Source organism: Mesoplodon densirostris, chromosome 7 (genome assembly GCF_025265405.1).
Source record: "Mesoplodon densirostris isolate mMesDen1 chromosome 7, mMesDen1 primary haplotype, whole genome shotgun sequence".
Classification (NCBI taxonomy): domain Eukaryota; kingdom Metazoa; phylum Chordata; class Mammalia; order Artiodactyla; family Ziphiidae; genus Mesoplodon; species Mesoplodon densirostris.
Genome location: NC_082667.1, coordinates 114,308,640 through 114,323,837, shown reverse-complemented (window position 1 = coordinate 114,323,837; position 15,198 = coordinate 114,308,640). Strand labels below are relative to the sequence as shown.

Below are 15,198 nucleotides of genomic sequence, written 5' to 3'. Positions count from 1 at the left end.
GGTGTATATACATGTATACACACAAAAATGTTAATTTATAAAGTGATACATTATGGTACACACAAAAGAATATTATGATGTCTAAAGATCTACATGTGCTCACATAAAACAATCTTCAAACCATATTAAATATTTTTAAAACATGCAGAATAGTAAATATCCTATAATCCTTTCTGATACGCGCGTGTGTGTGTGTGTGTGTGTCTGTGTGTGTCTGTGTTTAAAGGGCATACACATGTACATGGGTAAAAATAAACTCTGAAAGATAACTGTTAACCAAGAAACTGTTAACAATGATTACCCCTAAGAAATGTGAGGATGAAGAGTTAAGAGAATGGAGGAAACAAATATTTTTCATTTCATAAACTTCTACTCTCTTTTAATATTTTTAATCAAATGCATATCTTATTTTCAGAATTTTCTTTTAAAAATCGATCTAATTCTCAATCATAAATGCTAGAAAGCCTCATCCAGAATTTCTCTTTTAGCTCTGTTTCCTTAAGTTAATAATAAATTAATAAAAAGCACCTCTGCATTTCCCAAATGCATACAAATTGCTGGTAAGAAAACACAAGCTGGTGGGCAGAGAAAAGAAGTAAGGGGTTAAATGTGTGTATCACACGTTAAACTCAAGATAAAGACTCCCTATAATATCCAACTATGTTGGCCTATGTCCAGAGAGACTTTTAATACTACCTTTTGTTAGAGAAACACCCCACAGCTGTGAGACATCTGGGTGCCTACAGAGATTCTGATGCTTGCTAATGGAAAGGGGATGGAGTTAGCTGCCCAGGATAACTAAGCCATGGTTCCAAGACTTGCAGGTCATAGACTATTTCAACCACAATCATTAGAAACAAGTTTCTGTCCAGCAGTTTGCCTTTCCATGAGAATCTGTCTGTTGCAGCATTGGACACACACAGATTTCCTTTGGGACCACACTTACCCGTCTTGGGGCACGAGGACCAGAGCCCTGGGCCGGTCAAGCACAGAGGAATTGACAATCGTGAGTCGGAAGTCGCCATCTGGATTCCCCACCTGACAAATAAAGGAGGCGAAAAGGCCAAGATGGGTCTGAGCTCCTTAAAAGACCCACATTACAAAGTTTCCTACTTGGCTCCCTCCTACAGATGGGTCCCTTTATGGCCGCCTGATTCCCCTACAGACTGATCTGGAAACCGGCCCTGATCTCCAGCCAGAATGAGTTCTTCCCTCCTCTGGCTCAGGTGACAATTCTCACACAGTCTGACAGCGGAGCCAGTGCCAGCTGTGCCCCCAGTTCTGGGGGCTTGATGACCTGTATGAAGTAAGTGCTCACGGTGTGTTTACTAACTCCACCCGCCTCCGCTGCTCCGAGCTCCAAAGTCACCAATGGCTCTGCTCTGTCCACAAAACAAATTCTCAACGTCACCGGCTTGCTGTTGAAGAGTCTCCACAGACTCTGCTCTCTCCACATTCTCTCCTCCACACAGGCTCCTACAACTTTACGGAGGCTGGCCTTCCCATGGTTCCCCAAGCCTGACATACCTGCTCCCGTCTGCTCCCGCCATATCCGCCCCCAGGCCCACCTGCTCTGCTGACCCTTCCGAGCCGCCTTGATCAAGGGGCAGCCACTCTTACACCATTTCACACACAGTATCTGAGTTGTACACTGTGGACGCGTGTGGACACTGAAGCTTTACCCGCACCCTTCTAGCAGAGCGCCGACCACACTCAATTAAAAACAGGAGCGGAAGAGTAATAACAAGACCACCGATGCACTGCTCAGTGTGTGCCCAGCGCTGTGCACCTTTCCATTCCCTTCTCTCAACCGCCCTGTGAGGGGAACACTCCAACGATCCCCTCCTCGATCAGGGCTCAGCTCAGATGTCCCTGCCGAGACACTTCCTCTCCCCAGTCACACAGTCACATTGCCCCATTTGATGCTCTTTGCAGTATGTGGCACCAATAGGACGGATGGACTTATTTCTTCATTATTTTGCTTCCTCCACTAAAACCTAATCTCTCTCAGCACAGGGACCTGTGTGTCTTGCCTCCTGCTCTATCATCACGACCTAAAACCATACCTGGCACGAAGCGTGCCCGAAAACGGCACTTGTCAAATGACTGAGTGGATAAAGCAAGCCTCATCTTACAGATGAAGAAACTGAAGCTTAGAGGGGATAAGAAACTTGCCCAAGTCACTTAGCTACTAGAATAAAGACTGATCCCAGGTCTGTCTCTCGAGTCTGTCTGTGGCTTTTGTCATGCAACTTCCCCCATCTCTCTGGGTCTCTCTGCTTCTACTGTGCCTTCCAGTAAACCACAAGTCATGTGTCCCCAGTGAAATCAGTATAAAGAGGTGTGGAGGCAGCGCCCCCCACTGCGTCAGCAGGAACGTGCAGGAGTTGAGCACGCCTAGGAGACCATGACTTCTTACCCTCCCAGTGCCCTGCGGAGCTCAGGTGCAGATAGGTGACGTGAGGATACGGGAGCACCTACCTTACAGGGTGGCTGTGGGAAGTGAATCAAATAATTCACGCAAAGTGGTTCCAACAGGGCTTCTCATCATAATAACAATGAAGAGGATGGTAATCACGATATTATCTTCATTATGCTAATTGACGGCATAATACTCGAGTGTGGATGTTATGGCATTATAATAACGCTATTATTATCATCATCATCGCTGTTACTACTCTACGCTTCTGCTAGCCCAAATATAAGTATTCAGGTATCTTAATGAAATCTCTGTTTGACAGATTCAGGCACCCTGTTCACACACGGGACCTCCATTCTCTGCATTTCTCAGGGAACCTCCGGAGGAATTAGACACACTGGCTCCTGCCTCTGTGTCAAATCTGGCTCACAGCCCAGGGGCTCCCCTGCTTGCATAATCAAGGACATACCTCAATCTTTTTGAAGCCAGAATCCACCCAGTAAAGTAACTGGCTGAGGGGTTCAAAAGCCAAGGCTTCTACTGTCTCCAGGCCAGAACTGATGATCACCTCTTGCCCTGTACTCCCGTTTAAACAGAGGCGCTGATGAGGAAGAAAGAAAGAAGAAACGGTGTGAAACGTTCAAATGACCTCCAGCCAGATCAGTCCCTTCGATGGGAACCCACTTATTCAATTGGCTTGAAGGGTGAGGGCAGAGATGTTTTATATTCGTAAGTGTTCCAGACGCATGAAGCTGGTTTTTAATAAAAGCATTTCTAAGATGGATTATGGCTTCCTGTTTGCAACAGAATAACTAAACAGAACTGAATCTTTTATATCACCTTGCATTATCATCGGGAACACCGGTCACTGAGCTGTGCTGTATCACAGTAATGAGGTGGAGATGACCAAAATGCATAAGTCTGTCTGCTTTTAAAATAAATGAAACCAGACTGCTGTTATTTTTAAAATCCTGTGTCTGCTTTTTATAAAAAGTCTTTCCTCCCTCGGGAGGCTCCTAGCCATGAGGTGCTGTCGCTGGGACAGTAACGGGCAGTGGTCACTGCCACCCCTCCACCAAACCCTTTGGATACCCAGGCCCTGTAAAATTTCTGTTGGGTTGGAAATCCAGATAAAACTTGCTGGAATTGCTTTTCTAAAAGGATTAAATAAGCAATGAATAAATATCAAATAGCTCTCCTTTAAAATGCATGGGTCTGAGTGTACAGCCATCTATCTGGCCTGCATGGCGACTTTTACAGCTTACTTCCTGGTTCTTGACTGTGCTCAGAATAGCTGAAATGGATAATTACATGAACTATGGAGAAGTCAAGCGTTACTATATCACGGCTTGGAAAGAAGAATGCTAACAAGGCAGTGCGTACGATAGGGAGGGACTAATAGTGCTATATACCGAGTCCTAAAATCTTCCCAGCAGGTAAAGGGAGACCTCACTTATAAGCAATACCACAGACTGGGAGCTCCCTCTGTCCTTCCTACAAGGACAGAGGTAGGTAGGGAAAGAAAATACTAAAACAGAAAACTGAAAAGTGTCATCCGTTGGCCCTGAGAAGAGTTACAACTTAAAAACCTCCAATACCCATCTCCTTGGGCCACTCTGAAAGAAGCTTACCAGGACCGGGCAGTCACGAGGCACAGCCCCCGGGAGCAGACCCAGAGTGGACGCACCTGGATGATGTCTAAGGCCAGGTCAGACCAATACAAGCAGTTGCGCTCATAGTCGAAGTCCAGGGCCACCGCTGCCCGCAGCCCGGTGAGAGGCAACTGCTCAGTGGCTCCGGAGGTCAAGTCGTAGCGGTGGATGGACTTGCGCATGGCGTACAGGATGAACTCGTTCTCCTCTGCACAGACACACAAAGACGACAGGGGGCCGGACCTGGGGATGCTGGACGGGTCCTCGCACGTCTGACCCTCTTTTTTCTCACCCATAAACCTCAGAGCCACTGCACGTAGCGTGGGTCAAGTGAGAACGTAGGAATCCAGACTTAGAAGGTGGGTAAAGGAATCACATTTCTGCCTTGGGCAAGTTTCTTAAACTCCCGTGAATCTCTGTTTCCTTTGCAAAGTGTCTACTTGTTACATTTTTTAAAAATCTAGATTCCCTCCAGTCGTCATGCTCCAATAGCTATTCTTCAGAGCTTGGCCTAAAAGTTTTGGTCACACTTGACAAAATAATTACACCAATCAGCACGTTCCTCCTCATCACAGGACTGCATCATGTGGCATCATAATCTTGTTGACTAGAGACCTCAAGTCGCTGAAGACTTACAGCTAAGTTTCCTAATCTATTTACTCACCCATTCAACATTGTTCACAATGACATAGAGCAATTATATCACCCTACGATATTTTCAAAGCAATAATACATTCTTGGCCACCTTCAAAATGTTTTACAACACAATCATCACAAAGATTCTGTTTCTACTTAAATACTTACACAACGCACATACTAATGTACCAGACATTGTTTGATCCCAGTAACAACTGTATAATGGAAGAACTACTATTAACTTGATTTTACAAATGAGAAAACTGAGAGCCAAGAGGTTAAGTAACCCACTCAAGGTCACACAGCTAGTAAGTGGCAGAACCAAGACTTGAACTCGGATGGTCTGGATCCAGAGTCTATGTTTTAACACCCAATGGTGCCATTTTTCAAGACATAGAAATAGAAGCCCAGAGTGCTTACGAGACTGACTTAACGTCAGACAACTAGGAACGTGAAGAGCTGGTGCTCTCTCTCTTCCACTTAGGGAACAGCCTGGAAAACATCCAGATTCTTCCAAGGGAATGGAGATGAGCAACACACCTGCATCCATATCTGGGGCATCCGTTGTGACAACATGTTGCATCTGGGACCAAGTTGCAAATCTGGATCTGTCTGCTGCATGCCTGCACGGTGACTGTGGTTGTTTTCTCTCTCTCTCATCCCATTCATTCAACGAGTTAACATGTCCTAGCCACCTCTGCTTTATAAAGGCTTCAATATAGATAATGCACCCACAAAATATAAGTCTACCTACTATTTTCTACCAAAGGTAAATTTGCCTTCTTTTCCTTCAGTATTACTTCACTTCAAAAGTATCTAACCTACCACCACATGATAACAAACCTCTCCCTTTGGTTTGCAAGAAAACCTTCCCACTGTAATTCCCAGGGGATGGAATAGTCAAGATGAAAAGTGCCGAGCTTGTAAATGACGTTGGAATCAAGGATTCTCATGGCAGGTGCCACGTGGAGATGCGGAGACACATTCACAGCAGCAAGCCCTTCACACCACATCTCTCTACCATCTAGAAACCTCATTCTGTTGCTTTGGGTTGTTTTTTTTTTTTTCCCCTTCTAACCAACTAGTGCCTTTTGAGTAGAGTCTGAGTCCTGAAACACCTGCCTTATGATTGGGTGTAGAGGAACAGACAGCATTTTGTGTGCAATTCTTAACTTAGAAAAGAAATAGAATTCTTGGTAAATCCCAACCATACATGAGCCCAGCCTAGAGATGTGCGTTATTATCCTAATCTCAAAGGAAGAAAAATTACTTCACTTTAAAAAATGCTTCCAGACGACCAGATCACCTCATCTTAGCAAACATATTATGGTTCCACATGAGTCCTATAAAACCATCTTTTCCTTTCTTGGTACATCCCTGCCTTCTGTTCCATGCTTAAAAAAAAAAAAAAAAAAAAAAAAAAAAACCTTTAGGAGGTGGCCTACACTACAAATGAGATTTTTCCACTTCATTCCCTATTCTATCTTCTCCTATCAGAAGAGAAAATAGCTTTCCTACCAGTTTAGACAGTTTTAAACAAACTGTTTTGTCCCTCGCTGAATTACCTTCAGAAATATTTATTACTGCAGCCCCTTAAGAGCGATCACTCAAACCCTGCTCACCCAAGCCCTCATCAATAAAGCTCTCGTGAGGGGACTGTTTGAATATTATCTGCTCATTTGTGGGAATCTGCTGAAGCCATGTTCTTCTGAAGTCTCCACAGTGAGGGATGTTAATTACTCAGTAATGATGGAAGATTAAATTAAGGGACTAATGAGCTTAGCATGAAAAACACCAGGGCAAACTGGCGAGCAGTGAGCAGGAGAGGGCTGCTCTTCCCTGCCCGCGGAGGACGAGGCTGTTCGCTCATGCTTCCTTTGGCGCGGATGGCTGTTCTGTCGGACGCCACCACCACCAATGGAGCCAGCTCCAGTCACGCACCTTCCCCAAGAGGCATGAGCAGGAGGAAGGGCTCAGAGGGAAGAGAAGCCCTACATGCAAAAGACTAGAAACAGAGCAAAGAAAGGAAAGATGCTAAGAGATTAGCTCTTTGTTAAGGTATCATAATTTCACGTCTATATTACAAATACCTCAACATGTGCCACCACCACCAAATCAACTTGAAATGTTTGGAACACATTATACCTCTACAGCATGTGCACTTGCTGCAAAAGTTTCCCCCAATGAGCATGCACATGGTCACCTCAAAGAGTGGAATGACGTTCATTTGCCACTTGAGTGATGACCAAGGAAGAGCATGAGGCTTAGAGTCTGAATTTTAGCTTTGTCACTTACCAGATGTGTGACCTCAAATAAATTGTTTAACTCTCTCCTCTGAACACGCTTCCTCATATTTAAAAAAAAAAAAAAAAAATGGAGCTAATAATATCTGCTTCACTGGGTAGTTCTAAGGACTAAACTGATAACGCATGGAAAAGTACATTAAAATGTGTAAAATTCCATTAAAATATTAGTCATAATTATTGTTATAAAAATTAAGATACATCCCTTAGCTATTTCCCAGAAAGCCATGAGTCTCTTTCTATGACAAACAAACAGATCAAGGAACACACAGAAGGCCTAAGGGTGCCCTCAGCCCCCCACACCTAGAATACAACAGATGCCAAATAAATATTTTTCAATGAACAAAAGGGATTTCCCTCCGAAAATGTCTTCCATTCCTATAAAAACATAAGGTTATAAATAAATGTTGTTTGGATACCATGCTTAGGGGGAAACGGGAGCTCTGAGATGCCCATTCTTTCCCTCCAGGAAGTTTGAAGAGCCGGGAGATCACGGGAATGCTTCAACAATGTCTCAACAACACAAAGGGAAGAACCCACGTCTCACCTGCCAAAGGACACGGCACCAGCTCTCCTTCCAGGCGTACTTCAACATCTCCTCCACTGCAGGTGTCCCCAGAAATCTTCCGATAGCTGTCACCAACCCCACCCCCCAAGAGCAAGAGGTCAGAAACATCAAAGACTAGTCATAAAGGAACACTTTCCCATCCATGGACAATACAGCTTATCTATTCATTTTCCTACAGAGCAAGAAGAAGGAAGCTGAATCATTCTGAATGGCTTCTGCCTGTAAATAAATGGGGCAGCCCAGACAATTTGGAGCCCTGTCCCAGGCAAGAGTTTCACGTATACCGTTGACCCTTGAACAGCTCCAGGGTTAGGGGCGCTGACCTACCCTCCCCCAACTGTAGGTAAAAATCCACGTAGTGCTGCTACCTCTACCTCCAAATCAGAGGAATTCATAAATGACTCACCCAAAGGCAGGAACTCAAATAGTCTGAATAGAGTCAGGACTAGAGCCCTAGTTCTTTTGATTCTACATACTGTGATCTCTCATCGAACACAAACGTTCCCCCACCTTAACTTAAAGATCTGTACAATGAAAATACAGGTATTATATTTACTGAAGAAAATCCACATGTAAGTGGACCTTATATGCATTTCAAATGTGCACTGTTCAAGAGTCAGCTGTATCTCTTCAACACAATGCTCTGAAGACGTGCACTGGCTGAAGTTTATGACTTCAGAAACAACTGGAGTTTCAGAGAAGCTTACAGACTTGCATTTTTTCCCACGGGGGCTAGGGTGGGGAGACGAGTTTGCAAACATCGCAGTTTTAAATATCACCCAAGCTACCTGAAACCTGCTGCCTTGGAATTCTGGCATTTAGAGTATGCAAGGAACCCAGGTGGTCCTCTGCGCTGTCCACGCCAAGTGCAGACCCGCCATGTCCCAGACATGGCAACCTCTGTGAGACGTACCCTCTGGTCCTCCTGTAAGCAGAACCCACAGGACAAGGCACAGGAGGGGAGTGTGACTTCCCAGAAAACTCAGGATCCGGAACACAAACCTCTAATAACAAATCTTCACTCATCTTGAAGCCGAAGTCACTGAAAAGGCAATTGGGGCTCGGTAAGGCTGCTGGTTGACACACTTCAGGTATTTTGGGACCCTCCCTTGCGACGTCCACCCTACTGCCCACCACCTGTATTGTAAGTTACTCAACATGTCCCTTTAACGAATACTATTTTACACTAATGCATTTTCAAAAGAAACTTTATAACAGAGCCATAATTGGAAAACCATTATCATATGCCATAAATAGACAAAAAACGAGACAGATCATGATGCCAAAGACAAAATAATACTGAACTTTTTTAGCTGGACCCAGTTCCCTGCCCAGAGACTCTGGGCCTGCCCTCTCTTTGTTAAAAGCAATTGGCAAATGTGAAGAATTACTAGCATCCAGTGAGACTTTCTCCTTGACATGACTGGAAGGATTAAAAGAGAAATTTAAAGGAACCGTCTATTTTCTAAACTAAGGATTCAATGTTATTTAACAGCATGTCCACCTACTCCCTAAAATCACCATGGGGGCCTCCTCGTGCACTTCGGGACCCAGACCTTGAGTCCACAGACCTTCTGCAATTTGGGGACCACATCTCTTCCACACTGGCCAGCTAGCCAGGCAGAGCCCTGGGGTAGGAAGCAAGGGGTCCCAGGTCTAGTCTTGGCCCTGCCCTTGTCTGCGTGAGTGGACGGCTCTAAAACGAGGCAGCTGTACTTGCCACGGTCTGGCCCAAACCATAAACTCATAATCCAAAGGGACTTTCCCTGTTGATGTGCTTTACCCAAAAGCCTTCACTTACTCTATTAAGTATAACACCTACTACAGGAAAAGTATTAACAGATACAGGGCAAAGTGGTTCGTGTACGTATTACATCACAGTCCACATTTAGAACCCTGTAGGGCATTTTTCAGAAGGGAGCAGTTCTATTACTGTACCAAACACGTTCCATTCATTAAATCCAGTACATTTTTACGGAATGGCTGCTTTAAACCTTTTGGGGGACTAAGCAGAGCATTAATTACTCCAATGGCAAAGTACTCTTCTTGGGCAGTTTTTTCAAACTATAGGTCATGACCTAGTGGGCTGTGAAAGCATATTGGAGGGTGCAGACCTGCTTCCTCCCCTCCCCACAAAGAAATTGCAAAATTCATTGCACTTGAAAGTAAATCTTACCTCATAAAACTTCTGTTTACATAGATGTGTGTACGTGTCTACATACACAAATATGTGTAGGTACAGGATCACACTATAAAATACATTGCTTACTAGGAGTTGCCGTCAAGTTTGAAAACCACTCTTACTGGCAACCTGGGGGAATATAAAGATGTACAAGAAACTACTCCTGAAATCAGGGAACATATAGGCAAGTAACTGTGCTTCCCACGGAGGCCCGAAAGGACTGGTGGAAGTAAGTACAGCTGTCCCTCAGGAGCAGGACCAATGGACAGACACTGGGAGCTCGCCAATTCTCACTTCCTCTCTTCATGTCCATGTCAGACACTGCTGTCCCCACTGCCACAGGCCAGTGCCACCAAAGCTTTCCAAGAGCCATGCAGTCAGGCTGGTTCCTTTCTAGAAGCTACAGCAAACAGAGGAACTACAGGATGCCCTGAAACACACCCTTCACCATTTGCATGGTCATCACCCCACAATCCCATCTGGCCCAAAGCCCAAGTCCAAGAGGGGCAGGGCAGGCTGTTTCCTGGTCTCAGCCTCCAGTGGGTTTTAGCTGAGTGGGTGTGGTAGACCCATGGGGGCCAGGCCCCTGGCTTTTGCTTTTGGTTGTTGCTATGGCTGTTTTGGGGGGATTTTAGAGGAAAACAACGATTTTAGAGAAAAAGCATAACAGTGGTCATCAAAAAAAAATCAAGATTTGTTAGATTTTCTCACATATTCTTCATTTTGTCTTATTTTCAAGTATTTAATGGGGATAAAAGAGGGAGGAGAGAGGGCTTGTAATCTTTTCCATGATCAGGGTCCCCAAAGTCTCAATCCAGTCGGCAGGGAGACCTCAGACCAGCAAAATTCCCTCCGATTAACATTACCATTTAGGGTTCTCTAAGGGAGGGCAGAAAGCAGCAGAGGGGCACTGAGCAGACATCACTGGGAACACTGAACAGCTCTGTGCTTCTGCCGTGAAAGCGTCTACATTGTTATCTTAGGACCACACAGCTTTCGGAGAGGATGCTTGTCTTCAGCTGTCTAAAGCCCTGCTGCTCTGAGGGTAGCTTTGCAGAGAAGCAGCCTCGGGGTCACCTGGAGCCAGGGCGACTGCAGGGCCCCAGGACAACCAAGTCAGGACTTGCATTTTAATGAGATCCAAGATGATTCACATGCACCTTCAAGTTTCAGAAGCACTGGTCTAGGACCGGAATTGCCTGAATCTGGTTGGTTGTTTTGTAAATAAAGCTTCATTGGGTCACGGCCACGCCCATTCATCTAGGCGGCAATCTTGATACATAGGCAGAGCTGAGGAGCTGCAACGGAGACCACATGGCCTGCAAAGCCTAAAACGTTTACTCTATGGCCCTGTTCCCACCTCTGGACTAGAACGCATCCGAGGTTTCTGGCTTTAGCCAAGGTAAGTGTGGCTTCCCAAAGCAACCTTTGGTTTCTTTATGCTTCGGCAACCACTGAAAAATGAGTTCTGTGCTTATGATAAGTACCCGTGCTCTACTGAGAGCCCTGCAAATCTGTAATGATTTCATGCTGGATCACAGATTGGGGGACTGTCTACAGCCCCTGAGACCCTATGTCTCTACTGCTAGCATCATCTTCCTAAAGCTAAGCTCTGTTCTGGTCATCAACTCTCCTCAAAAGCCTCCAAAGACATCCTCCTGTTTACAAAATATGGTCCACGCCCGAGTCTCCACCCCACCGTATTCTCTCTCTTTTCAGCCTCATCTCCACTCACTGACCCCCAGTCATACACCCAACAGGCATCCAAACTAAACCACCAACTACACTTTCCTGTTTCCACACCTTCACGCTGCCGCTGCATCTTCCTGGAACGCTCCAGTCACGTATCCAGATGCTTCTTCCTTAAAGCCCATCTCAAACAGTGTTGCCTCCAGAGATTTCCTGACTCCCCAGCAGCAAATTCCAGTCTCCCGTTTCCTATCAATAATCCCAGTAAAAGTACCCGTTCCTCCTCCAAGGTACCTGCATCTTCCCGTCTCCTGTTACAATGATTTGTGTGCCTGTCATTTCTTCCACAATGTCAATCAGTGCCTTGGATATTTTACTCAAGGACTAATGAATATACAAATGTATATATATATATAAAACACTACCCCCCCCCTCGTTTCAGATAAAGAAACAAATTCCCTCTAGAATAGGACTCCTAACAAAAAGGAGTTATCTACAATCGAACCTTCAGCATGTTCCTTTCTTGGGTTGCCCTCGTAGAAACAAATCCCAGAGTGATCCATTCCTGCATAAACCACTGCAACTTGCCTGGGTGTCACACCTCCACCACATCACACAGCTGTAACAACTAAATGGAATACCCTGCATAAACAGTGCCTAGCACGGTTCCGGGCTCATAGGAGATGCTTAATAAATATTTGTTTCCTATGATTCCCTCCCTTTCTTCAGGGGAAGGGAACACGCCCTAGTCTGTTTCCCACACCGGTGAGTGACCAGAATAGAACTCAGTCCCTGGCATGGATGTAGAACCCACCATTCATAGTCCTGTCGGGTACAGGAGCAGTTGGACAGGACCACCGGCCGGTCGAAGTCTTCTCCGTTAAAGCACGTGGCATGGGGGATCCTTCGTTTGAAAACAGTCTTGTGCCCTAGCAGACACTCGCTGCCCCGCTCATCAGACGGGGACCACAGCTTGTAGTCGTTCTCTGTGCAGGGAACCCCTGAGGAGGAGGAAATGCAGCATTACAGGCAGACCCACGCAGGGTTTCCTGCCCTGCCCGCCCCGCAGCCCAGCCACCCACTTCCCGTGACTCCCGTTACTGCCCAGCGGGTGTGCAGGCCTCCGGAGCCAGCCCGCCCCTCTAATCAGCCGGCTCTGAGGCTGGGCAGCAGCCCCCCGGTGTCCCCTGAAACATGGACGTCCATCTGAGAAAGACGGGAAGGAGCAAGCATCCTTGGTGCTCACTGTCTACACTTCTGAAAGATTTTAGCAGATTCTGTAGTTTCCTTTAGAAATAGGTGCCCAGAGGTGTTTATCTCCAGGGAGTTAGGTAGAGGCTGAATCCCTGAGAGATGGTATCACTCAGGAGTACTGTCCCCTGCCTGCTTCCCGAGGCAGCGTGGACGCATCTGGTAGTATGGCCCACGAGCAAGAGAATTCGCTGTCACTGCTCGGAAGGTATGGGATCTTCATGAAAGGAGGCTGAGAACTGGTCAGACAACCTGGACAGTCATTCCATCTACCCACATCCACTCGAAATTTAAGCAGAGTGGTTTCTACAGGAATTCCAAAGTACACCAATGTCTATACTGGTAGTTTATGTCTTTTTCATATGTGTGTCTTTGGTCAGATTAAATGCTGCCTGAAATTGACGAACTACTGTCAACACCATTCCAATCAGCAAGCAGTTATTAAACCCTTACTGACAATAAGGTTATCAGGCTGTCCAGTGGGTAGAATATAAATATGCACAGGGCAGGTTCTTGTGTCTAAAGACCTATGATCTAGTTGATGGGAGAGGACACACCCAGAGTGACAGACACAAATTTGTAATTCAAGGTGTGATGAGTACACGTATGCTAGGGACATAGAGAAGAGGGGAGAGATCTTTTGGTTGGGATTAGCAGTCAAGTGTATTGGATCCTGATCCATGAGAAGGATTTCAACGTGTGGAAACTGAACCCAAGGGGCATTCCAGGCAGCTGGAATAATGTCAGCCAAAGCAGAGAAGTTGCCGAGGGCAGGGTTACATGGGGGTGAGGAAGGAAGAAGTAGGATAAGGAGGTTCACTCTCCCTGCTCGCTTATTTACAGGTCCTGGGTCTGGGCTGGCAGATGGTGATGAGACCCCAGACAGCTCTGAGAGGACCCTGCATCACTAGTAGTAGTTCAGGAAACTGAATTTGCCAAACTGGAACTGCTAATTTGGAAGTATGTTTTCCAAGCATTCACTCATTCACATGTTCAGCACACATATACGTAAGCCTGCCCTGTGCCCGTGACCGCACAGGAAATGAGGATACAAAAGACAACACGTGGCCCTATTAACAACTGCCCGAGCAACTGCCTCTGAATCTCTCATTCACTTACTGCATATGTGCCCACCTTCTTCAATGGATCACAAACTCTTCCCAGGGCACAGTATCTAAGCTGATGCTTTGGTCAATAGGTATTTCCATGCAAAGGGCCGAGCAGGCAGCAGCTTACCCAAGGCATCCGTGGCATTGACCTGGAGGATCAGCCAGCTGTGGATGTTCTCTTTGTTGGAGCCAAAGATGGTGAAGACAGTGCTCTTCTCGCCAGGCTCCGTGAGGAGCCCGTACACAAACACCGGCTTCTCGGAGAAGATGAATGTTTTCCAGGTCTCCCCTTCGTTGGTGCTGTACCTGCCCAAATGCAAGTAAAAGGATCCTTGCGGTTAAAGTCTCCGGGGCAAGAGCTTGGTTTCCAGATAACATCCATCTGTAAGAGGAACCAGGGCTCCTTGGAGAAGTGGCTGATACTGGGCTAAAGCCGGGCAAGTTTAAGGTTGTGCCAGGAAGGGGGGAAGTGCTCACAGATGGATGACGATGACCCAAAAGGACATGGGAGCCAACTTGATGGGGCTCCAACTGGCCAGTCTGGGAAAATATGAACTTAACAAAGAGAAATGATGGTAACAGATAATACACTGAATGAAAATAGGGCATGGGTCTCTAAATGATACCAAAAGGGAAGAGAAAGGGAGGAGGGAATTTTTTTTTTTTTTATTATACTACAGTGCTACCTAATAAATGTTGAAAACAATGACAGAGGAGAAAAGTGACTGTACTATAACCCCCCACTGTAACAACCGAGTCAGACAAGAGGACCAGAGTGTTCACACGGTCTAAAGATATCAACTCACACTCACTGCAAAGGGGGAAATGTAATTTACAGCAGACAATCTGAGGTACAACCCTCGACAAACTTAGCATCACTCACAGTGGTTCAACCTGACATCGTGTACCTCCTGGATAAAGCACCGAGGATACCACATCATCTAGGCACTACTATTCCATGCGATTGGACAAATTCAGAATGTGGAACTTTCTACATGACAACTGGTCTGGATTCTTCAAAACATCAAGGCCATGAAAAACCAACCAACCAACCAACCAACCAAAGAGGCAGAGGGCTTGTTATAGATTAAAAGAGACTAAAGAGGTATAATAACCAAATGCGATATGTAAACATGGACTGAATCCTGGATTAGAAAAAAAAAAAACAGCAGCTACAAATAGTAAAGGACAACTGAGAAAATATAATAGTCTATAAGTAATACTGAGTTCATGATCATTTTCTTGGGTGTGATAATGGCATTCTGATTGTGTAGGAAAATACCCTAACTTCCTGGAGATATGTATATGTTTAAGTATTTAGCTATAAAGGGGCACAATAGCTGCAACTTTCTTTCAAATGATTCCCCCAAAAAAAGGGTGGCTGGACAG

The 15,198-nt window shown here is 45.6% G+C and overlaps 1 protein-coding gene across 1 annotated transcript in view; it reads right to left on the bottom strand.

Moving 5' to 3' along the window:
* The window catches only part of SORL1 (sortilin related receptor 1), a 159,341-nt gene that overhangs the window by 65,303 nt on the left and 78,840 nt on the right, over positions 1-15,198 (bottom strand). Inside the window, exons 13-19 of the mRNA XM_060104032.1 lie at positions 13,937-14,115; positions 12,264-12,450; positions 8,492-8,620; positions 7,558-7,643; positions 4,107-4,279; positions 2,889-3,020; positions 947-1,038 (exon numbers count right to left, since the gene is read on the bottom strand). Coding sequence (XP_059960015.1) covers positions 947-1,038; positions 2,889-3,020; positions 4,107-4,279; positions 7,558-7,643; positions 8,492-8,620; positions 12,264-12,450; positions 13,937-14,115 — 978 coding nt within the window. The remainder of the gene's footprint in view (positions 1-946; positions 1,039-2,888; positions 3,021-4,106; positions 4,280-7,557; positions 7,644-8,491; positions 8,621-12,263; positions 12,451-13,936; positions 14,116-15,198) is intronic.